Below are 25,494 nucleotides of genomic sequence, written 5' to 3' on the forward strand. Positions count from 1 at the left end.
GTCCCCCAAAGTGAAGAAGGGCCCCATTGGTTTGGGGGAGCCTTTGAGTGAACTTAGGAAGGACATTACAAAAGCGGTGTCATTGCATGGGCACGCATGGCAGAGCTGCCATTTACACAGATATAAGGACAAGACTCCAGGGGGTGCTGGAGAGACTCCCATGCTTTCATGGTGTTCTGCCTTAGTGAAACCACCAAAAAACATAGTCAGACAACATCATCTGCAGAGTAGCCATGCCAGAAATGCATGCCTTTGTACTTTGTCTCCCTCCCTTCTCTGTGGAGAGGAGGTAACCTAGTTCTTTGTAGGTCCCAAGATGTTCCAGTCTTGTCCAGGTTAGAGCACCTCTGGAATAATGCTTTCTCTCCTGGTTGCCCCATTTTAGAATGGACTGAGACAGGCTGGTGTCCAGCCAGAGCTAGGCAGCCAGGATGGGGAAAGGACCAGAGGCTAAGAGAAGGAAGGTTGGCTGAAGGAAACAGGAATGCTTAGCTTGGGGGAGGCCCATGGGGACAAGTAATAACTGCCTTCAAGCATTCATAGGGCTCTTAGGAGGAAGAGGGTGTGACTTGTTCTGCCTGATACCAAAGCAGAGAAATAGGAGTGAAGGGTGGAGGGGCAGAGAGGCAGACTTCAGACTTAAACTAAAGAAGAGACTTTCGTAATGAGAACCATGTAAAAGTGTAATGGACGATCCATTACTGGAGGTGGTAATAATAATGAAGAGAAGTGACATTCCTGTGGTGCTTACTAAGTGCCAGGAGCAGTGCCAAACACCTTATCATTATTATCTCATTAGGTCCTCACCACAAACCTAGTAGTTGGTGCTGTTATGATCACCATTTTACAGGGAAGAAGAGTAGGAAAAAACGAGGTTAAGTGACTTGCCGGACATGCCACAATCACAGTTATCTTCCTGTGAGACCTAGAAACCTCCCCTGAGGAGCCCTGACAAGCTGCCCTGACCCAGCTGCTGGGGAAGGAGAAGCCCCTGGGCAGTGATGCCTCCCTCAGCTGCTGCCTGGGCAGGTTTTTGTTCAGAGCTGTAGCACTGTGAGAGGTCAGCTATAGCTCTGGTGACAGTAATAGACTGCAGCATCCTCAGCCTCCACACTGCTGATTGTGAGGGAGAAATCTGTCCCAGAGCCACTGCCACTGAACCTTGAGGGGACCCCATCGTGCAGGGTGGAAGCATCTCTAATGAGGAGCCTAGGAGCCTGGCCTGGTTTCTGTTGGTACCAGTGTAGGTCATTGCTAATACCCTGACTGGCCGTGCAGGACATGGTCACTGTCTCTCCTGTAGACACAGACAGGGAGGCTGGAGACTGGGTTAGCTCAATGGCCCCTAGGGCTTCTGCAATCACAAACACAAGGTAAAGAGTGAGAAAAATGCAAGTCATATTTACAGCAGGAGAAATCTCTGGCCATGTTGTGAGCTAAACCTTCCTGTGCTGGGCCCTGCCCCCATGATCACCAGTGAAGAGCCACATTTTCTCTCTGACCCTCAGAATCCCACACGTTCTAACTTCTGCCCAGAGGGACAAAAGGCAGGGCTGTCTCTGGTCTTCCTCACTCACCTGGGATCCAGAGCAACAGGAAAAAGAGGAGGAGCCTGGAACCCCATGTCCATGGGTCTGAGCTCTGAGCTGCCCAGCACCTTCCTCCCCAGCTGCCTTTTTATAGCTGCTCTCCTCAGTAGCTTCAGGGGCTGGGAGTGAGCCATGCAAAACAACTCAGGGAGGGAGGCTTCTGCCCACTGTACAGGCCCCAGTGATCTCACCTCTTGGACAGCCCAGAACCCCGAGCTGTGTGAGTGCAGCATTGGCCTTCTGTGACCCTGGATGGGGGGTATTCCCGTGGTGTTAGATCCTACCCTGTCACCATATGCCCTGAAAACTTCAAAGATGCCAAGAAAGCTCAGGACCAGACTGGGACAGGCCTGGAAGTGATTCCCATATGTGTCCTGTGACCTCAACGGGGTGACCCTCCATTCTAGTCTGAAACACCCACCTGTTTCTCATGATTCTTATTCCACTCCCCACTGGTTCATAGTGATTGCTATGACTGTCTGATCATCGGGGAGGAATTTTTAGGCATTAGAGTCAACACAATAAAGGGAGTCATTTCATTGCGTTTATGAAATATTGCTGGATTGTTTCACCCATCTGCACTATTACCACAGCTCCTGAAGAAAATTCCTGCTACCAAAGTCCTTGGCATTGGCATGGTTCAACAGAAACTGATGTGGTTTGATTGAAAGAAATTACATTAAGGAAAAGGAATTATCATCATTTTGCTCCTGCATCCTGAGGACTATGAGGCCTTTCCACCCAACTGGCAACAGAAATCTTCAGTATGGGACATCTCCTCCTATTGCAGTGTGAGCTACCAGAGTGCAGGGGCCATTTTACAGCTCTGCTTAGGTCTCCAGCTCTTAGCACCATGTTTCATCCATCCTAACTACCTAATCAGTATTTTTTAATTCATTAATTTATTCATTCATTAAAAGGGTACTACAAGAAGCCATGCTTTGGATGGGCTCCTCTAAACTAGGGAATGCTCATTTTTCTTCCTCTTTAACTCTACACAGATGATCTGGGAACTTTGGAAAATGAATTCCCATGCAAATGGAGTAGCCACAGGATCCTTTAAAAAGCACCTGGATGGCACAGTGGATAGAGCTCTGCCCTTAGAGGCAGGAGGACCTGAGTTGAAATCTAGATTTAGTCGTTTATTAGCTGAGTGAAAAGAAACCATAGAGAAGTTCTCAGAAACTTCAGAAGTAACTCTAAAATAAATTAATCTATAATAAGTTACTCATTGACTTCAATTTAAAATTCGGAATGGTGGAAAATATGTTAGAATGTGTGGATAAGGAATAAGGAGTGAAAGAGTCAAAGATTGTAAATTACACAGAATCCTCATGATAAGCACCTAGTAAAGTCACAACAATAAGACATTGATCATATTTTCATAGATAGGAAACAATTCCTTACTGATATAAGACTCATTCCTGTATAATTTCTCTGTATGGTGATGCTATGGATTTGTTTGAGCAAAGAACACTGTGAGACATGCCTTTAAAATGATTCCGTCTAGACATATTTATACAAGTTGTGCACACTAAACAATAGGAAAGCAGGAAAATGACAAAGGCATCAATTACAATGACGTCATATGAAAGTTCAACCTATAAAACTCTATTGTCACAGAAAGGAGTCCAAAAGAGCCTAAAATGGGGCAAATATTTAACTTGTTTGCTAGATCTTGGGCAAATTTCTTCATCTTGTTTCCACATCTCTAAAACGAGGTGACTAAAATCTCACTCCTCCTCTGCCTCCTCTTCCTCTTTCTCCTTCTCTCCATCTGCTTTTGTCCCTAAATAGCCTCTAGTGCTATTAAATAGTGTCTTGAGCTATTCTTATTTTCCTTATTCTGCTTTTCTCTCTCTCTGTCTATCTCTCTGTTTTTCTGTCTCTCTCTCTGTCTCTGTCTTTCTCTCTATTTCTTATGAAAACATCATCAGTGAGGTGATACCACTCACAAATCTTAGAAAATTCTGCAAGTGAACTTATAATGCAAACTGGTATTGCTCTTGAGTTCTAGTTTTTCCATTTGGGAAGTAAATTGAATATTTGCTCATTTTTAGATTCTTTTGGTCTCCATTTTATGACAACGGTTTCATTGGATGAACTTTCATACCAAGTCATTGTAATTGATGCCTTTGTCATTTTCTGCCAACAGATTTTTTCAGTGACAATAACTCATTTAAATGAGTCAAGATGGAATTGTTTTCAATGCATGTCTTACCTTTCATCTTTGCTCAAACAAATAAGTAGTCTGATGATACAGAGAACAGACACAGGAATGAGTCTGACATCATTAATGAGTAATTTCCTGTCTTTAAAGTATGATCAATATCTTGTTTTTGTGACTTTACTTGGTGATTATCGTGTCTATGCATACTATGTCTTTTCTCAAAGATCATGAAGGTTCTAGAGGTATAAGCGTTCTGTGTAGTCTACAGTCCTTGACTCTTTCATTCCTTGTCCCTGATCCATATATACTAACATATTTTCCATTATTTGAAGTGATTTCCAATTTTTAGTTGAAGTCAAAGAGTCACTTATTATAGGTTGATTTAGTTTAGAGGGGCTTCTCAAGTTTCCTAGAATTTCTCTATAATTTCTTCTTGCAAAGCCAGTAAATGGCTGAAGCCAGATTTGAACTCAGGTCTGCCTGACTCCTGTACTCTATACACTGCACCATCTAGCACCCCCAATGAGGTGCTTTTTAAAGGATTCTGTAGGTCCTCAGTTTGCATGGGAATTCATATCCCAAAGTTCCCAGGTCATCTGTGTTGAGTCAATGAAAAACAAAAATGAGTTTTCCCTAGTGGCCCATCCAAATGTTGGCTTCTTACAGTGCCCTTTTCATGAATGAATACATTAATGAATTTTTAAAAAAACTGATCAGGCATCTGTGATGGGCAAACCACTGTGTTAAGGGTTGGAGACCCAAGTGAAGCAGTAAGATGGTTCTTGTTCTCCTGGAGCTCCTGCTGCAAAAGGGGGAGAGGTCCTATATTGGACATTTGAGCTGGAAGTTGAAAGGATCCTCATGATCCTCAGCATGCAGCAGCAAAGTGATGGTAATTCCTCTTCATTAGTATCATTTCTTCTTCTTTTTTAAAATTTTATTAATTTATCTTGATTTATCAATAATCACTTCCATATGATTTGAGTTTAAAATTTTTGTCCCGCTTCCTCCCCACAACCCTCCCCAAGACAGCGCACAATCTGATATAGGCTATACATTTACATTCCTATTAAACATATTTTCACATTAGTGGTGTTGTAAGTAAAAATTAAAATTAATAGGAAGAACCATCAGAAAGAAGAAACAAAACTCAACAGAAGAGAAAAAAAATAGCATTTCAACTTTGTTAATTCTTTCTTTGGATGTAGATAGCATTTTCCATCACACGGCCTCTGGAGATGTCTTAGATCTTTGTGTTGCTGGGAAGGGTTGTTTATCAATATTAGTCATTGCACAACATGGCTGTTATTGTGTACAACATTCTCTTGGTTCTGCTCATTTCACTCAGCATCAGACCATACAAGTCTTTCCAGGATTTTCTGAAGTCACCCGATCATGATTTCTTATAGCACAATAGTATTCCATTACATTCATATACCACAACTTGCTCAGCCATTCCCCAATTGATGGGCATTGTCTCAATTTCCAAGTCTTTGCCACCACAAAAAGAGCTGCTATGAATGTTTTTGTACATGTAGGTCCTTTTCCCATTTGTATGATCTCTTTGGGATACAGCCCTAGAAGTTCTATTGCTGGATCAAAGGGTATGCACATTTTTGTAGCCCTTTGGGCATAGTTCCAAATTGTTCTCCAAAATGGTTGAATCATTTCACAACTCCACCAACAGTGCATTAGTGTTCCAATTTTCCCATATCTTCTCCAACATTTATCATTTTCCTGTTTTGTCATGTTGGCCAACCTGAATATCATTTCTTCTAATCAAACCACATCAACTTCTGAGGCTGAAACATGTGCCATTTCCAAGGACTTTGGTAGCAGGAACTTTCTTCAGGAGCTGTGATAATTGGGTAGATGAGGGAAAAAATCAAACAAGGTTTACTAAAATATTAAGAAATGACTCCCTTCTGTTGCACTGACTCTAAGGCCTACAAATTCCTGCCTGATGATCAGACAATCATAGCAATCACTATGAAGCAGTGGGGATGTAATAAGAATCATGATTGATGAGCAAGTATTTTAGACTAGAGTGGAGGGTAACCTGATTGAAGTCACTAGACATATATATGAATCCCTTCCTGACTGGACCCAGTCTGGTCCTGAGCTTTCTTGGCATCTTTGAGATTTTCAGGTATCATGGGGAGAGGGTAGGATCTGACATCATTGGGATACCCCATGCCAGGGTCCCAAAAGGGCAAATCTGCACTCAGCTCAGAGATCTGGGCTATCTAAGAGGTGAGATAATGGGTCCTGTCCTGTGGGCAGAAGCCTCCCTCCCTGAGCTGTTTTGCATGGCTCACTCCCAGTCCCCTGAAGCTACTGAGGAGAGCAGCTATAAAAAGGCAACTGGGGAGGAAGATGCTGGGCAGCTCAGAGCTCAGGCACATGGATATGGGGTCCCAGGCTCACCTCCTCTTTTTCCTGTTGCTCTGGATCCCAGGTGAGTGAGGAAGAGCAGAGACAGCCCTGCCTTTTGTCCTTCTGGACAGAAGTCAGAATGTATGTGATTCTGAGGGTCAGAGAGAAAATGTGGCTCTTCAGTGGTGATCATGGGGGCAAGGCCCAGAACAGGAAGATTTAACTCACAACACGGCCAGAGATTTCCCCTGCTGTAAATATAGACTTGCATTTTTCTCACTCTTTCTCTTGTGTTTGTGATTGCAGATGCCCGAGGGGCCATTGAGCTGACCCAGTCTCCAGCCTCCCTGTCTGTGTCTCCAGGAGAGACAGTGACCATGTCCTGCACGGCCAGTCAGGGTATTAGCAATTACCTACACTGGTACCAACAGAAACCAGGCCAGGCTCCTAGGCTCCTCATTAGATATGCTTCCACCCTGCACGATGGGGTCCCCTCGAGGTTCAGTGGCAGTGGCTCTGGGACAGATTTCTCCCTCACAATCAGCAGTGTGGAGGCTGAGGATGCTGCAGTCTATTACTGTCAGCAAAGCAGTAGTTCTCCTCCCACAGTGCTACAGCTCTGAACAAAAACCTGCCCAGGCAGCAGCTGAGGGAGGCATCACTTCCCAGGGCCTTCTCCTTCCCCTCAGCTGGGTCAGGGGCAGCTTGTCTGGGCTCCCTCAGGGGGAGGTTTTAGGTCTCACAGGAAGATGGTGTGCCCTGTGACGAATTCTGACCTTGATTTCTTTCCCAGCCAAGAATCATGGAGTATCACAATCTAAAAGATAAGATGGCACCCAAAGGTGGGTTTGTCTAACCCATAGCTGAGCAACAGTCCCCTTTACAAATTCTCAACAAATGTTCTTAAAGCTTTGCTTGAAAAGCATCAGCGAAGAGAGTCTATCCATCTAGGGAGCTAGGTGGTGTAGTGGATAGATACAGGCAGGTTGTCAAGAAGACCTGAGTTCAAATCCAGCCTCAAATGCTTCCTAGTTATGTCAGGCTGGGCAAGTCACTTAACTTCCGTTTGCCTTTGTTTTCTCATGTATAAAATGGGGGTCATAATAGCACCAACTCCTAGGGTTGTTGTGAGGATCTAGTGAGATAATAACGGTAAAGTGCTTGGTACTGTGCCTGGCATTTAGTAAGTACTCTAGAAATGTTCACTATTATTATTATTATTACCACCTCTAGTAATAGGTCATCACTTGCACTTTTCCATGGTTCTCCTTACCAAGGAGTCTGTTCTCAGTTTCAGTCTAAGGTCTGCCTCTCTGCCCCTTCCACTCTTTGCTCCTATTTCTGTGGTTTGGTATCAGTCCACACCCTCTTCATTGTCACAGCCCCTTGGATATCAGAGGGCAGTTATTATATGTCCCTATGGTCCTCCCCCAAGCTAAACTTCCCTGTTTCCTTCAGGCAACCTTCCTTCTCTTGGCCTCCCCATCCTGCCTCCTTTGTTCTGGATGGACACCAGCCTAAGTCCATTCTAAAATGGGGCACCCAGGAGGGAAAGCATTATTCCTGAGGTGCTCCAAGCCAGGGCAAGAGTGGAAAACCTTCTGATCATGAGGAAGTGGGTTACCCACCTCGTGATAAAGAAGGGAAGGACACAAAGTACAGAGACATGCATCTCAAGCATGGCTACTCCGCAGATTCATTTGGTTTGACGATGCTTATTTGTGGTTTCACTAAGGCAGAATACCAAGAAAGCATTGGAGTCTGCCCAACACTCAGGGATTGGGTTCATTCTGTTCAGTCCAGAGCACAGAGCAAGGAATAATGGAAGGAAGTTGCCAAGAGGCACGTTGTGTCTGAGATCAGGAACAAAAAATAAAATTAATTCCATGATAATTAGAGTCAAATCCAGTTATATTACCAGTCTCCCTGGTAATGAGAACCATGGAAAAGTGTAACTGAGGATCCATTACTGGAGGTGGTAATAATAATAAAGAGAGGTAACATTCCTGTAGTGCTTACTAAGGGCCAGGCACAGAGCCAAACCCTTTGTCATCATTATCCCATTAGAGCCTTACAACAACCCTACCAGTTGGTGCTATTATGATTCCCATTTTACAGGTAAGAAAATTAAGACAAGCAAAGGTTAAGTGACTTGCCCTATATGACACAGCTATTAAGTGTCTGAGGCTGGATTTGAACTCAGGTCTTCTTGACAACATACCTGACTCGATTGACTACACCACCTAGCTCCCTGTCCTGGAGGTCTTCAAGAAAAGCTATAAGAACAATTGGTGAGAATTTAGAAAAGGGGACTCTTGGTCAGCTGTGGGGTAGAGAAACCCACCTTTGGGAGGTCATTTCATCATTTAGATTGTGATGCTCCATGGTTCTTGTCTGGGAAAGAAATCAAGGTCAGAACTGGTCACAGCCACAGCATCTTCCTGTGAGACCTAAAACCTCCCCCTGAGGGAGCCCAGAGAGCTGCCTCTGACCCAGCTAGGGGGAAGGAGAAACCCCTGGGCAGTAATGCCTCCCTCAGCTGCTGCCTGGGCAGGTTTTTGTTCAGAGCTGTAGCACTGTGAGAGGCCAGCTATAGCTCTGCTGACAGTAATAGACTGCAGCATCCTCAGCCTCCACACTGCTGATTGTGAGGGAGAAATCTGTCCCAGAGCCACTGCCACTGAACCTCGAGGGGACCCCATCGTGCAGGGTGGAAGCGTATCTAATGAGGAGCCTAGGAGCCTGGCCTGGTTTCTGTTGGTACCAGTGTAACTCATTGCTAATGCTCTGACTGGCCGTGCAGGACATGGTCACTCTCTCTCCTGGAGACACAGACAGGGAGGCTGGAGACTGGATTAGCCCAATGGCCCCTCGGGCATCTGCAATCACAAACACAAGATAAAGAGTGAGAAAAATGCAAGTCCATATTTACATTAGGAGAACTCTCTGGCAGTGTTGTGAGTTAAACCTTCCTGTGCTGGGCCCTGCCCCATAGAGCCACATTTTTTCTCTGACCCTCAGAATCACACACATTCTGACTTCTGCCCAGAGGACAAAAGGCAGGGCTGTCTCTGCTCTTCCTCACTCACTTGGGATCCAGAGCAACAGGAAAAAGAGGAGATGAGCCTGGAACCCCATGTCCATGTGCCTGAGCTCTGAGCTGCCTAGCAGTATCTTCCTCCCCAGTTGCCTTTTTATAGCTGCTCTCCTCAGTAGCTTCAGGGACTGGGAGTGAGCCATGCAAAACAGCTCAGGGAGGGAGGCTTCTGCCCACTGTACAGGCCCCAGAGATCTCACCTCTTGGACAGCCCAGAACCCTGATCTGTGTGAGTACAACATTGCCCTTCTGTAACCCTGGGTTGGGGGTGTCCCAGTGGTGTTAGATCCTACCCTGTCCCAGTTATCACTGAAAACCTCAAAAGTGCCATGAAAGCTTAGGACCAGACTGGGACCAGACTGGGACCAGACTGGAAGTGATTCACATTTTTGGAATTTGTAGCTACTAGAGTCAGTAAAACAGAAGGGAGTCATTTCATAGTGTTTATGTAAATATTGTTGCATATTTTCCCCCATTCTGCACAATTATGACAGCTCCTGAAAAACGTTCCTGCTACCAAAGCCCTAGGAAAAGGCAAATGATTCAGCCTCAGAAAGTGATTTGGTTTTATTACAAGAAGTTACATTAATGAAGAGGAATTGCCATCACTTTGCTGTTGCACCCTTAGGACCATGAGACATTTCCATTTGACTTGCAGCTGAAGTCTACAATATGGGACATCTTCCCCTCCTACAGGGTGAACTCCTGGAGAGCAGGGGCCATCTCACAACTCTGCTTGGGTCTCCAGCTCTTAGCACACTCTTGTGCATTATAACAACCTAATCAATAATTTTTAATTGATTAATTTATTCGTTCATTAAAAAGGCCCCATAAAAAGACAAGATTTTGATGGGCCACTATACACTAGGGAATAGTCATTTTTCTTCCTCAATGACTCTATACAGATTATCTGGACACTTTGGGAAATGAATTCCCATGCAAAAGGAGTAGCCACATGATCCATTAAAAAGCACCTAGGTAGGGCCACTAGGTGGCACAGTGAATAGAGCGCCGGCCTTGAGTCAGGAGGACCTGAATTCAAATGTGACCTCAGCCATGTGCTAGCTATGTGGCTGTGGGAACCAGGGCAAGTCACTTAACCCTGACTGCTTCCTCCAAAAAATTAAATAAATAAAAGACCCTAAGGTCTCATGATTCATAATCAATCTATAATTTGGTATATAAGGTAAGGAAACTTCTCTCCCATAGACCATAATATTACCCATGCTACATCAGCCTCTCCCCAGAGACCTGGCCAGTCCTCCCCCGGGGCACTAGAGCTTCTCCCTACCTTTGCTCCTCTCTCTCGCCCTCAGTGGCTCCCTGGTGCCTGGTAATGGCTGGGCTCAGTAGCTGCTCAATGACCATCATCCACTGCTCCTGCCCACCCTGCTTTCCTGTCTCTGTACTCCCTGCACTGTCCAGTAGCTGCCCTCAGCTCCCAGGGTATGTGAGGCCTTTGCTCCCAGACAGACCCTGACCTGGGCCTTCAATAGTCCTTTCCTCCTCAGCCTCCAGTGGACATTTGCCTCCTTTGCTCCAGGATCAGATCACTTCTTCTCCTGGGATACGAGGAAGAATCGTGAGGACACATTTACGGATTAAAAATGTATCACCAGAGAAGAGGGTTTCTATGATATTGAAACAAAGGCTGACTAGAGATGGCTAGGTGGTGCAGTGGGTAGGGTCCTGGACCAGACATCAGGAAGGCCTGAATTTAAATCCAATCTCAAACACTTCCTTGTTGTGAAACCTTAGGCAAGTCACCTTTCCTCTGACTATTTCAGCTTCATTATCTCTATATTGGGGATTAAAAATGGCACCCACCTTGTAGTGTGGTTATGTGGATGAAAAGAGTTAATATTTCTAAAATACTTTGTAAACTTTAAAGTACCATAGAAATGTTGTTATTATTATTGTGATTGTTTTAAAAAAAAGTTTACAGGGGCAGCTAGGTGGTGCAGTGGATAGAGCACCAGCCCTGGAGTCAGGAGGACCTGAATTCAAATCTGACCTCAGACACGTAGCACTCACTAGATGTGCGACTCTGGGCAAGTCACTTAACCCCAATGGCCTTACCAAAAACAAAAACAAAAAAAGTTTATGTAAAACAACAACTCCATATAATGAATATTTTATTTTGATTTCTGGTAATTTTATCTTTTTTTGTTTTTTAATCATATTCGCTTACAAATATATCTCTGTATCTTCCTTAGATCAGCAAGACTTCCCTTGTCACAAAAATTTTTAAAAGAAAGGAGAAAAAAGAGCTCAGCCGAACCAGACAGTGCACACTTCTGACATCATATGTAACACAATAAAAGACACTAAAGAAACCTTGTCCCAAAGGCTATAGAAATTGGAGGGTTGATTGTAAATATAATCAGTTATGCTAATATATATTTAACAACTATCTTTACAAAAAGTAGCAGGATACACTTTTACAATTAATCTTTATGATGAACACTTTTCTTATAATTTTCTTAAGTCTAAACAATCAACAAAATTATAAGTCGAGCACTGGTTTGTAGTATTTGCTGATATCTGAGTTGCAAGTGTTCACACTAAAATTTAACAACCAGCTAACGAGGCCCAGTTTAAGCTGGCTTCAGCCGAACCTTGAATATAATTTGAGCTCCTCTCTCTCTCTCTCTCCCTCTCTCTCTCTCTCTCTCTCTCTCTCTCTCTCTCTCTCTCTCTCTCTCTCTCTCTCTCTCTCTCTTTTTAGCTCTTTTCATTGTTAGAAGAGATTGCCCCACCTCTTTTGTCCTTGATTCTGCCCACCCTCTCCCCCAGCCAGGCAGCTTCTGGTGCCCCAGGAATAACTCTCCATTTGGGCTGAGCACTAGATCATATTTTTTGATGCCAGACATGGCTTTTACAGAGGGGCATGTGCAAAGAACATCATAATAAAATGACTGAAATTTATCTACTAACTATTGTTTTGGAGAAGAAATTGTAGAGAAATTCTAGGAAACTTGAACAGTCACTCTAAACTAAATCAACATATACTCAGCTACTCCTTAAAAATTGGGAATTACTTCAGATGGTGAACAGTATGTTAGAATATGTGGATAAGGAATAAGGAATGAAAGAGTCAAGGACTATAGATTACAAAGAACCCTCATACTTGTAGAGCCTTCATATTTTCTTTGAGAAAAGACTCAGTAGGAGCTGGGCATGATAAGCACCTAGTAAAGCTACAAAAATATGACATCAATCATATTTTCATAGACAGGAAATTATTCATTACCAATGTAAGACTCATTCCTGTATTAGTTCCCTGTTTAGTCAGACTACTGATTTGTTTGAACAGAGAAGAAAGGTGAGACAAGCCTTTAAAACAATTCCATCTAGACATATTTTACATGTTATGCACATTGAACAATGGGACAGCAGAAAATGACAAAGGCATCAATTGTGATGAACACATATGAAAGTTCAACCAATGAATCTCTATTGTGATAGAAAGAGACCAAAGGAGACTAAAACGTGGGCAAATATTTGATTTACTTGAGAAATGGAAAAAGCTTCACCTCAAAGGCAACACCAGTTTGGATCATAAGCTCATTTGCAGAATTTTCTAAAGAAGAATTATGAATGGTTTCATCTCATTGATGATACTTTCATAACAGAGAGAGGAGGAGAGACAGACAGGCAGACAGTGAGAGAGAGAGAGACAGAGAGAGAGAGAGACATAGAGAGAGAGAGAGAGAAGAGAGAGAGGGAGGAGGGTGAGGAAGGAGAGAGGAGAGACAGACAGACAGACAGTGAGAGAGAGAGAGAGAGAGAGAGAGAGAGAGAGAGAGAGAGAGAGACAGAGACAGAGAGAGACAGAGGGGGAGGGGAGAGAGAGAAGCAGATTAAGAAAGGAAAATCTGGCAGGGGTTAAGAGCCTTGCTTAGGATCAAAGAGACAATAGAACCAGATCGAAATCGTTTCATATGCCTAAAATCCAGTGATCTATCTACCAGGACATTCAGTCCATTGAGTTCTCTTCCAAAATATACTTTCCAGAAGGCGTGGCTATCACTTATGGATTCATGCTGACCTAACAGGGGAAGGAAAGAACTAACACTCCAAAAGGGAAGCAATGTGGCTTCAATGCAACAGATAGTCCATGTTGGAGTATAAGGAGAGATGAGGATGTTTAAGTAGGTATGAAAAGTGGAGGAGGTTACACCATATGCCAAAATAAAGTCAAAATGGGTACATGTTATAAAGGCTGATACTATAAGCAAACTACGAGCGCAAGGAATAGTTTACCTGCCAGATTTATGGAGAACGGAAGAATTTATGACCAAACAAGAGATAGAGAACATTATGAGATGCAAAATGGATATATGTGATTACATTAAATTGAGAAGTTTTTGTACAAACAAAGTCAATGCAACCAAGATTAGGAGGGAAGCAGAAAACTGGGAAAGATTTTTTACAACCAGAGTCTCTAGTAAAGGCCTCATATCTAAAATATATAGAGAATTGAATAAAATTTATAAGAATACAAGTCATTCCTCAATTGATAAATGGCCAAAGGATATGAACAGGTAGTTCTCAGATGAAGAAATTAAAGCCATCTATAATCATATGGAAAAATGCTCTAAATCACTATTGATTAGAGAAATGCAAATCATAACAAGTCTGAGGTACCACATCACACCTATCAGATTGGCCAACATGACAAAACAGGAAAATGATAAATGCTGGAGAAGGTGTGGGAAAATTGAAACACTAATGCATTGTTGGCGGAGTTGTGAATTGATCCAATCATTCTGAAGAGCCATTTGGAATTATGCCCAAAGGGCTATGAAACTGTGCATACCCTTTAACCCAGCAATGCCACTTCTAGGGCTGTATCCCAAAGAGATCATAAAATGGGGAAAAGACCCACATGTACAAAAATATTTATAGCAGCTCTTTTTGTGGTGGCCAAGAATTGGAAATTGAGGGGATGCCCATCAATTGGGGAATGGCTGAACAAGTTGTGGTATCTGAATGTAAGGGAATACTATCGTGCTTAAAGAAATGATGAGCAAGTGGACTTTAGAAAAACCTGGAAAGACTTGTATGGACTGATGCTGAATGAAGACAGCAGAACCAGGAGAATATTATACACAGTAACAGCCACATTGTGTGATGGCTGACTTTGATAGACTTAGCTCTTCTCAGCAATACAAGGATCTAGGACAACTCCAAAAGACTCATGATGGGGGCAGCTATGTGGTGCAGTGGATACAGCACCAGTCCTGGAGTCAGAAGGACCTGAGTTCAAATATGGCCTCAGACCAAACACTTGACACTTACTAGCTGTGTGACCCTGGGCAAGTCACTCAACCTCAACTGCCAAAAAAAAAAATTAAAAAAAAAAAGACTCATGATGGAAAATGCTATCCACATCCAGAGAAAGATCTATGGAATCTGAATGCAGATCAAAGCATGCTATTTGCTTTCTCTCTCTCTCTCTCTTTTTCTCTTCTTTTGTTTTGTTTCTTCTTTCTCGTGGTTTCTCCCATTCATTCTAATTCTTCTTGACTAATGTGAAAATATATTTAATAATAATATATATGTAGAGCTTATATCAGATTGTATGCCATCTTGGTGAGGGGTGAAGGGAGGGAGGGGAAGAAAATTCAAAACTCAAAAGGTTATGGAAGTAAATGTTGAAAACTGAAAATTAATTAATTTTAAGAAAAAGAAAAACAAAGAAAAATGGAGGAGGGAGTTCATGGCAATGGAATAAGAAAGTTTGAAATAGTTGCAGTGCATCTTTGAGAGCAATCAGGGCTATGATTCGATATGGGATGGAATGATATTTGAAGATGGTACAGATATTCTATGGCTAAGAGGCCTGGAATGGAGAGGCCCAGATCTGGCCCCATGCAAGTCTGTCCAGGTCTTTTCTGAGAGCATCCTGCTCATCATTTCTTATAGTACGATAGTATTCCATCATAATCACATACTACAACTTGTTCAGCCATTTCCAAATTGATGGACATCCCCTCAATTTCTAAATCTTTACTCCCAGAAAAGAGCTGCTATAAGTATTTTTGTACATATAGGTCATTTTCCTTTTTATCTCTTTCAGCATACAGACCTAGTAGTGGTGTTGCTAGGTCAAAGGGTGTGCATGGTTTTATATCCCTTTGGTCATAGTTCCAAATTGCTGTACAGAGTGATTGAATCAGTTCACAACTCCTGCAATAGCACATTAATGTCTCATTTTTCCAACATCCCCTCAAACATATGTCATTTACCTTTTCTTTCCTATTATCCAGTCTAACAGATATGAGATAGTGCTTCAGAATAGTTTTAATATACATTTCTCCAGTCAATAGTGAGGTTTTTTTTTAATATATCTATAGATAGCTTTGATTATTTCATCTGAAAACTGATCATATCTTTTGATCATTTATCAATCAGAGAATGGCTCTTAATATTTTTTTTTTATAAATTAGACTCAGTTCTCTATATGTTTGAGAAATGAGGTATTTGTTGGAGAAACTTGCTTCAAAATTTGTTTCAGTTACTATTGCTAACTGTATTTCCCTCCATCCTATTCCCCCTAACCCCATTTATTCTATTCTCTCTCTCCTTTCACCCTGTCCCTCCTCATAAATGTTTTGCTTCTGATTATCCCTCCCCCAATCTACCCTCCCTTCTATCACTGCCCCCTACCTTTCTCTCATTCCCTTCCCCTCCTACTTTCCTGTAGGGTAAGATGGATTTCCATACCCAATTAAGTGTGTATGTTATTGCCTCTTTGAGCCAATTCTGATGAGAATAAAGTTTACTCACTCCCTCTCACTTCTGCCCTCTTCTCCATTATAAAAGCATTTTCTTGCCTCTTTTATGTAAGATAATTTACCCCATTCTATTTCTCTCTTTCTCTTTCTCCCAGCACATTCCTGTCTTACTTTTTAATTTTATTTTTTAGATATCTTCCCTTCACATTCAACTTACACCCATGCTTTCTGTCTATATATAGTCTTTCTAACTACCCTAATAATGAGAAAGTTCTTGTGAATTACAAACATCCTCTTCCCATGTAGGAATGTTAACAGTTTAACCTTATTAAGTCCCTTATGATTCCCCTTTCCTGTTTACCTTTTTATGCTTCTCTTGAGTCTTGTATTTTAAAGTAAAATTTTCTATTCAGCTCTGGTCTTTTCATCAAGAATGCTTGAAAAACCACTATCTCATTGAATGTCCGTTTTTCCCTAAAGGATTATACTCAGTTTTGCTGGGTAGGTGATTCTTGGTTTTAATCCTAGCTCCTTTGACCTCCAGAATATCATATCCCAAGCCCTCTGATCCCTTACTGTAGAAGCTGCTAAATCTTGTGTTATGCTGATTGTGTTTCCACAATACTTGAATCATTTCTTTCTGGCTGCTTGCAATATTTTCTCCTTGTCCTGGGAATGCTGTAATTTGGCTATGATATTCCTGGCAATTTTCACTTTGGGATCTCTTTCAGGAGGTGATCAGTGGATTCTTCCATTTTCTGTTTTACCTTCTGGTTCTAGAACATTAGGGCAGCTTTCCTGGATAATTTCTTGAAAGATGATGTCTAGGCTCTTTTTTTTATTGTGGCTTTCAGGTAGTCCAACAATTTTTAAATTATCTCTCCTGGATCTATTTTCAAGGTCAGTTGTTTTCCCAATGAGGTCTTTCACAGTCTTCTATTTTTTTCATTCTTTTGGTTTTTATTTTTTCTTGATTTCTCATAAAGTCATTAGCTTCCATTTGCTGTATTTTAATTTTTGAGGAATTACTTTCTTCAGTGAGCTTTTGGACCTCTTTTACCATTTGGCCTAGTCTGTTTTTTAAGGTTTTATTTTCTTTAGTATGTTTGTGTGTGTGTGTCCTTTACCAAGCTGTTGACTCATTTTTCATGATTTTCTTGCATCACTCTTATTTCTCTTCCCAATTTTTCTTCTACCTCTCTTACTTGATTTTCAAAATCCTTTTTGAGCTCTTCCATGACCTCAGAACAATTCATATTTTTCTTAGAGGATTTGGATGTAGGAACTTTGACTTTGTTGTCTTCTTCTGAGTGTGTGTTTTGATGTTTCTTGTCACTATAGTAACTTTTGATAGTTTTTTTCTTGTTGTTTGCTGATTTTCCCAGTTTTTCTTAATTTTGCTTTGCTTCCAGGGTGTAGGGTGCAATGTTCCAAGCTTCAGGGGTCTTGTGCAGCTGTTTTCAGAGATACTTCTAGGGACCTGTAAGTTTTCAGTTTTTCCAAGATGGTATGAGGTGTTTACTCCTCTTCTGGCCTGTGATCTGGTCTGTGAGTTGACCACAAGCACTGTTTTGTTTTTTTTTTGCCCTGGAACTGTGAAGAGGGTCTCCCCTCCCCTGCTACCACAAGCTCTGCTATGTTAGTGCTCCTTCTCGCCCTGGGACTGCCACCAAGGACTATAACTCAGAACCGAGTATGGGCAAAGCAACAGAGTCCTGCCTCAATGCTAGCAAAAAGTCCCCTATAATCTCCTTCTGACCATTTGTTCGACGCCTTACTGTCTGTGTGCTGAGAGCTCAGGAAGCAGGCGCTGCTACCAGTGATATAGTCACTCCCAAGACTTGCTCCTGGTTTGCTGTGGCTGAGGCTGTGCTGGTGCAGCCTGCGCTGGACTGTGGTCCTTTTTCACTCTAGTCAAACAGACCTTTCCTGCTGACCTTCCAAGTTATCTGGAAATTTGTTTCACTCTTTTTGTAGGTTCTGCTGCCCTAGAATTTGTTTAGAATAATTTTTAAAGGTATTTGGAGGGGTTTGGGGGGAGCTCAGGTGAGTCCCTGCCTTTACTCTGCCATCTTGGCTCTGCCAATCTGGTGACTTCTCTTAATGTAGCCTAAAATTACATTAAAAAAATTTCTTTAGCCTCCAGACCACATAGCTAACTCATAATGAACTTACTGTTCACAGAAAATTACAAGTTTTTTTTAAAAATAACTGCTAATTGTGACTCCCTTTACCTTATATTAGGGTTGTCCTTTGTGCTCAGAGGACCAAAATGATATCACTATGTTGGAGTCAAGGTATAGTGTGTTCTACTGTGGCTCATCAGACCAATATGAGCTCAGAAGGCTATACCACAGATCAAGCATAAACGGTCCATATGACCATCTGGAGTGGAGATGTCTCTAAATTTGTGTACCTCACATTTTTGAGCTACTGAATTCTGCTTTGCTAGTAGAGCACAGCATCTTCTTCGATGTGGACACAGCATTTTCCATGGTCCTGTGCCAGTGTCTCCCATGTCTCACAATTGATTGCAAAGTTCTTCAGAGTGATCTTAAGAGTGTCCTTGTATCACTTCTGATTTCTGTGTAAGCTCTTTCTTTGTATGAGTTCTCTGTAAAATAGTCTTTTAGGCAAATATACTTTTGGCATTCAAACAATGTGACAAAGCTATTGGAGTTGCACTCTGTGTAGTAGAGTTTGAATGCTTGGCAGTTCAGCTAGAAAAAGGACCTCAGTGTCTGGTACCTTGTCTAGCCAGGTAATCTTTAGAATCCTCCTAAAACAATTCAAATGGAATGATTTAGTTTCCTGGTATGGTGCTGGTATACTGTCTAGATTCCACAGGCATACAACTATGAGGTCACACAATGGTTCTGTAGGCCTTCAGTTTGGTAGGCAGCCTAATACCTCTTCTCTCCTTCAGAGCCTCCCCAAACACTGAGCTAGCTCTGGAGATGCATACATTAACCTCATCATCTATGTATGCATCCCTGGAAAGTATACTGCCAAAGTAAGTGAACTTATCCAAAACATTTAAAATCTCTACATTTGCTGTAACAAAAGGTTTCACAGATGGATGTTGTGGTGCTGGCTGGTGGAGAATCTCTGTTTTCTTGGTGTTAATTTCAGGCCAAAATTAGCACAAACAGCAGAGAATATAACCATACTCTGTTGCTTCTCAGCCTCAGAGGCTGCATTGAACACACAATCATCTGGGAACAAAAAGTCACGCACTAACTCTCCCTCCACTTTAGTCTTGGCTTCTAGCTTTATGAAGTTAAATAATTTGCCATCAACATGGCAGCTGACTTTGATGCCATTTTAATCATAGTTGAAGGTATCTGACAACATGGCTGAAAATATACTAAAAAACATGGGAGTAAGCACAAAACCCAGCTTCCGTCCATTGGTGACTGGGAAAGTGTAAGAATATCGTCCATTATCCAGGAACCGTCCAAGCATGCCATCATGGAACTAGTGTACTTTACTGATGAAGTTCTCTGGGCAACCAAATTTGGCCATGCATTTCCACAAGCCTTCACAACTGACAGTGTCAAAAGCCTTGGCCATATTGACATACATTGCATACAGACCTCTGATCTGCTCCTGGCATTTCTCCTGGAGTTGCTGGGTAGCAAACATCATATTGACCATTCCTTGACTCTTTCTGAAGCTATACTGGCTCTCTGGTAGATGTCCAACTTCCAGGTGAAGGATCAGCCTATTAAGGAGGACTTTGGTGAAAATCTGGCTGGCAAGAACTAAGAGAGAAACCCCCTGTGATTATCACAGGACGACTTATTTCTTTTTCCTTTAGAGAGATGGACAAAGGAAGCATGGTTGAACTCTTGTAGGATAACCTCCTCTTGCCATATAACCTAGAAGATCGCAGTAAGCTTTTGAATGAGCAGTGGACTTGTAAATCTCAGCTGGAATAGAATCAGCACCAGATGTTTTGCAGCATGAGAGGAACCTAATGGTATTCAAAACCTCTTCTTCAGTTGGAAATTTGTCTAGAAAGAGATTGACTTCCATCTGAGCTAAATGGTAAATGGCTTCAGCACTGACTGATGATAGTATGTTGAGAACACCATGGAAGTGTTCAGCCCGTCTCTCCAGGATCATGTCCTTAGCACTAATGAATCTGGCTCCATCAGCACAGAGTAGTTGAGATGCACCTTAGCTCTTTGGCCTGAAGATAGCCCTTCAGCGCATTATAAAAGCTCTTTGGATCATTACTCTCAGTGTATAACTGAATTTCATCTACTTTATTATTGTGCCAAGAATCCCGCATCTTTCTAAACTTTGCTTGCACTTTACTCTTGATGAACTTAAACACAGCCTTCTTAGAGACAGTTGAACTACTTTTCTGTTCAATTCTGTGGAGTTCTTGTTTTTTGTGTCCCCATCATTTTTGTGAAATCAATCTTGATGTTTGTGAGTGTTTTGGCCCAGATCTCTGAAAACTACCCGTTCCTTTTCTGTTACACTGTGTGTTCGCTCAGTTTTCCCTTCAAGTAAGCAACAAACTGTTCATCCATAGAGAAGTACTTTCATCTGTTGATATTAAGTCTTCTGGTAGTCATCTTGACTTGGTGACACCACTTTTGTTGAATGTGAATGTTTAACTTGGAGAGGATAAGTCTATGATCAGTTCAGCACTCTGCATCTCACATATGGCCTTTGTTATTCTCACATCCTGTCTCTTCTCCTTACAATGATATAGTCCATTAAATGCCAATGCTTGCTACAAGGGTGCATTCATGAAGTTTTAGTGCAACCTTATACTACACTTAAAAGCTGTAAGAATTCTGCTCAACAAAATTATTAACTGTGATTCCAAGGGATGAATGATGAAGTATGTGTTCCATCTTCTGACAGAAGAAAAATTAGATGCATAATGAGGCATAAATTTTTGGACATGAACAATACAAGGAGCTGTTTGATTTGTTACAAGGGTTTTGTCTTCCTTTTTTTTTTCCAGGGATGAGGATGTCAGAGGGAGAGAAAACCAGTTTTTGTTCATCAAAAAAATGCAATTTAATTTCAAAAATGTTAAATCTAAGTTGTTTGTTAGTTCCCTGTCAATTGGTCTCTTTAAACAAATATAGTTTTTCTTCCTCACTAAAATTACTTCCTTTTGTGTCTTCAGGATTTCATCTTAAGCATTACTCTGCCTCTAGGACCACTGCCTCTGTACAAGTTTAGTCAATGGTACCCTAGCTATCTATCTGAACCTTTCAAAATATGTTTTCTTAAAATCTAAGGCATAAATCAGACTATGTCAGGTATGTGTTCAGATTTCCTCTCCTACGTCATAGACCCAAGAAGGGATAATTCCCTTCCCTGTAGATTTCCCACCATTTTCATTTCTCCCTGTTAGGGAGAATTAGACCTAGAATGGGATTTCCCCCTTTTGGCTCCCCTACCTTTTAAAAGATGAAAATTATCATTAAGGTCAGTCATGAAATTATTAGAAGCTCTGCTTTTGGCATATGAAGAGATTTCAAGTAGATATCTAGATAACTGAAGCCCTCCCCCCATCACTACTATATCATGCTGCTGAGCAAAGAATGTGATCTCTTTTTCCACCTCATCTATTGCTTCTTTCTTGACAAAAATGATGGGGAAATTCAGAAGCTGCTAAACAAAAAACAAGAACTCCACAGAGTTGACCAGCAGAATGGTTCATCTGTCTCTAAGAAGGTAGCATTTAAGTCCATCAAAAATAGACCAGCTGGTCTATTTCAATGGCAAAACATTCGAGTTTCTCCCTCTATTGACCTTCACCCAAATACTATCTGGAATGATTCCCCACTCTCTTTCCTAGATTGCCTGACATGAGTATATCATCTTAATATAAGATTCTACTTCATATGTGCCCCTTCTTTAACTGTCCTGTTACTTTTGAGTAATACATGGTATAGTTGTGAGTTTTGTTTCAATATTATAGTAATAACTGAGGTCAAATTTGCTTCCTCTTTTGTGGTAGGTTGTTTTTTCCTAATCTAAATTTTGGCCATTTGTATATAGACAATTGAAGCCACGAGTTTGCTATTGGCTCTTTTGTAGAATTTTACTTCTTATTTACTATTCATGCATATCTCAACTTCTAACTTTAGTTCATTTTAGCTATTCTCAATGGTATCTAGCTTGCAGCTTGCTGCTACTATTAGTCTTTCATTCTTGAAGAGGACCATGACATCAGGGAGGTGATGCCGTACCATGCAAGTGAATTAGACATAAGTGAGGGAGGGCTGTGCAAAGTCACCAGCCTCACTTTCTCCTCTGGATTTATCTAGCTTAAGGGATACATGAAGGTAGTTTTCTCCCTCCTGCATTCTTGTTTAGTTTAAATCTCTTTTGATTCAATTGCAAGACACTCATCAAATACATTTTTACCACTTTGTTTAAGTATATTCCATCTCTGGCCAGGAATCTGTTACCCTTATATTCTATGTGTTGGTCAAAAAGTTCAAATATTATTCTTAGGAATCATTTTTTAGTTTTCTGTTTACTTCTCTAGTTAATTTTTCTTTTCTGCATCTTTTGCTTTCAATAGAAAAGAGTGAGGAAAAAGTCACCTGTGGCCCCCATGCCTTTCAATTTCTTATCCAAGACTCCATACTTGTGAAATGTTTTTTTGTTTGCTTCTGGCAGTATTATTGGTGCCTCCATGAATTGCTACAAGTTAGTAGTTGTGTTGTTGGATAAGACTTGAGATGGTTTCTGTTATGTCTTGGATATGTGGCTCAGAAAGACAACAGGCAATATTACTGTTACCATTTGATAAGCAGCTATCTCAGTAGGATAGGAAATGTTTAAAAACTACTATTTTTTTCTTCCTGTGATGCCTTAATTTACTGATGTCTGTGGCTTTACTGAATATCATTTTTAGAAGACAAAGTTTCTTCCTCTTCAGAGGATATCTCTGTCTCCGTCTGTCTATCTCTCATTTTTATTTTAATTTATGTATGAAGATATTGTTGTTAATGCACTGTTAAAGGGTACACTTAGGAATAAATGTTACCACTCCTGGCTCATGCATGCCTGCTCTCAACTTCTGCTCTTTCCTTCACTTCTTCCTCTATATCTCTCTTTCCCTTTCTCCTCTTCTTTCACTTTCCAACGTCCTAACAAGGGTCAATGCTCCCATCTTCTATCAAAGATTCTACACACACACACACACACACACACACACACACACACACACACACACACACACTCCTTCTTCACTAAAGTCCTGAGTCTGTTCCTTTTGGAAACACTTCATTCTTCCTACTAACTTGGTGTGTGGTAAGGTGTTCTTCAAATCCCTTCACCTTCTCCAAGAAGAGAGATCAGACTATATCTGGAAGAGAGAACACAGTCACTAAGCTGTGGTAGAAACCTAAATTTCATTCATTCCATGCAAGTCACTGCACAACTTTCCCTACTCTCCAAATATGGGCATTGATAGCTCAACTCGAATTTAAAACATTTATAATCAATTATCCACTCTTTATAACTTGACAACCCAACTCAAATTCTTTAGTCTCAACAATTGCATATCCATACACCTCCTTCCCTGTTTCTCTTTTGTGGAAGCTCACATTAATTTTAAAATTTCTCAATCCTGTTTGTTTCTGCTCCTTTCAGTACAGTGGGAGAAGGGCTGAGGGGCAGGGAGTGAGAAAGAAAAAACAATCTAACCTGCCAGGATAATGTTTTGTTTTATGGCTTGCTTGGATTGCCTGTGCTTTCTAATGCACCACATGGCCATTAAGAATGAATTTTTCAATTCTCTGAACTTGAAGGATTATTGACTGAAGGAGTGAAAGGAACCCATCAAATGGGGGCTTGGGAAATGGAGGAAAGATTTTGTATTTGTGTAATTTGTGTAATGTTCATGTCATACTGGTAGACTTAAGATGAAACTGAAATTACCTGAATAAGTGGTCCTAAGGAAGAGCTAGTGTTGAGAAATGAGTGGAGTGGCTATTAATGTGTAGCTGGACCACCATCTGGTGGCCACATCATATACTATACCTCCTCAGCTGGTTGACTGTTGATAAAGAAATGATAGTTGGATGTTCTCTAAATCTAGTAGAGAATAGGGAATGAGACAAGAGTGGTTACATTTATTACCAAGTGCACCCTTCAGTACTACTTCTAGCACTCAACAACATCTTCATTACATAAATTGGCATTGTAACTCTAGAGGTGAAAGTAAGCTCCAAAGCCATCTTTCTCCAAGCCCTCATCTGATACCACTTGCCACCTCCTTCCTCCTGGAAACTCATTCCTCCCTGGATATTCATTATTCTACTCTCTCTGGTTTCCCTTTTTCAAACTCTTTTCTTGGATTATCATCCATGCTCCACCCTCTTGCACAAACATACCCCTAGGTCTTATCCTGGACACTGTTTTTCTTCTTTCTCAATATTCTCTGTCAATGATCTCATCAACTCCTATAGGTTCCATTTTTATCTCTATGCAAATTGATTCCCAAATCTACATTTCTAGCCTTCATCTCTCTCTTTCTTTCTTGAACCTCAATCCAGTATTAACACCTACCTCTAGCATCTTCTCATGGATGTCCTATAGGTAAATAAAACATTGGGTTCAAAATGGAGATCATTATCCTTTCTCCTAAATTCACCCTTCATAATTTCTCTATTTCTTTCAGTTGCATTGCCTGGCTTCCAATCATGTAGGTCCATAACATCAGAGTAATACTCAACCCTTCCCTCATCTTCCACTCCCATATCCAATTCATTATGGGGTCATTATTTCTAACTAAATTATGTATCTCACGATTATTCCTTTTCCCTCACTCACACAAATCTTGCCAGAAGGACTAAAAAACTAGAATCCCTGAATTTAGTCCATGGTAATAGATGAGTTGACAACTTCCTAAATTCATGTAGCCCCTATAATTCCCTCTACAGCAACTCTGTGGCCTCATGCCTGTAAATAGAAGGAGGTGAGGTAAAAAACTTCACCAAGATTTTCAAGACTTTCAAGGTCTCTCCTCTCTCTCTCTCTCTCTCTCTCTCTCTCTGTCCTCTATCAGTTTGTGTGTGTCTGCCTCTCTCTGTCTCTCACTGTCTCTCATCACATTCTGAGAAGACCACAGAAAGAAAGCCTCAGAATTTACCTATGAAATATATAGGATAAGTATCTTACTAAATAGGTCTCCAGGTGGTCTCCATGACTACCAAACTTGGAGTGGGGTCCTAGTCCTATTTTTCAAAGTATCTCCCCCATATCATTGCCCACTTAGCTCACTTGGGTATCATTTACAGTCATTCTCCAATGAGATATTTCACATTGTCTTCTATTTTTTCACTCTTTTGGTTTTGTTTTATAATTTCTTGATTTCTCAAAAAGTCATTAGCTTCCATTTGCTCCACTCTAATTTTTAAGGAAATGTTTTCTTCAGTGAGCTTTTGGACTTCCTTTTCCATTTGGCCAATTCTGCTTTTTGAGTCATTCTTCTCCAAATTGGCTTTTTGTACCTCTTTTGCCATTTGG

General features: G+C 41.2%; 2 pseudogenes and 1 gene segment (V, D, J or C); 1 reads left to right on the forward strand and 2 right to left on the reverse strand.

The window, feature by feature from the left end:
• Nucleotides 1–1,061: 1,061 nt before the first annotated feature.
• Nucleotides 1,062–3,817, reverse strand: LOC110203580 (immunoglobulin kappa variable 1-6-like). The segment is given in 2 exon segments: nt 1,062–1,354; nt 3,811–3,817. Coding segments are annotated over 2 exon segments (300 nt in total).
• A 2,289-nt stretch (nt 3,818–6,106) lies between these two features.
• On the forward strand, nt 6,107–6,758 carry LOC110203582 (immunoglobulin kappa variable 3-11 pseudogene; annotated as a pseudogene). Its single transcript, XR_013484390.1, has 2 exons — nt 6,107–6,217; nt 6,442–6,758. The product of XR_013484390.1 is annotated as an immunoglobulin kappa variable 3-11 pseudogene (transcript).
• Nucleotides 6,759–8,697: 1,939 nt separating this feature from the next.
• LOC110203583 (immunoglobulin kappa variable 3-15 pseudogene) lies at nt 8,698–9,332 on the reverse strand (annotated as a pseudogene). The gene is made up of 2 exons (XR_013484391.1): nt 9,225–9,332; nt 8,698–9,014 (listed from the first exon to the last, which is right to left on the reverse strand). The product of XR_013484391.1 is annotated as an immunoglobulin kappa variable 3-15 pseudogene (transcript).
• Nucleotides 9,333–25,494: the final 16,162 nt, after the last annotated feature.

This window comes from Phascolarctos cinereus, unplaced genomic scaffold (genome assembly GCF_003287225.1).
Source record: "Phascolarctos cinereus isolate Bilbo 61053 unplaced genomic scaffold, phaCin_HiC Scaffold_2;HRSCAF=192, whole genome shotgun sequence".
NCBI classification, from domain to species: domain Eukaryota; kingdom Metazoa; phylum Chordata; class Mammalia; order Diprotodontia; family Phascolarctidae; genus Phascolarctos; species Phascolarctos cinereus.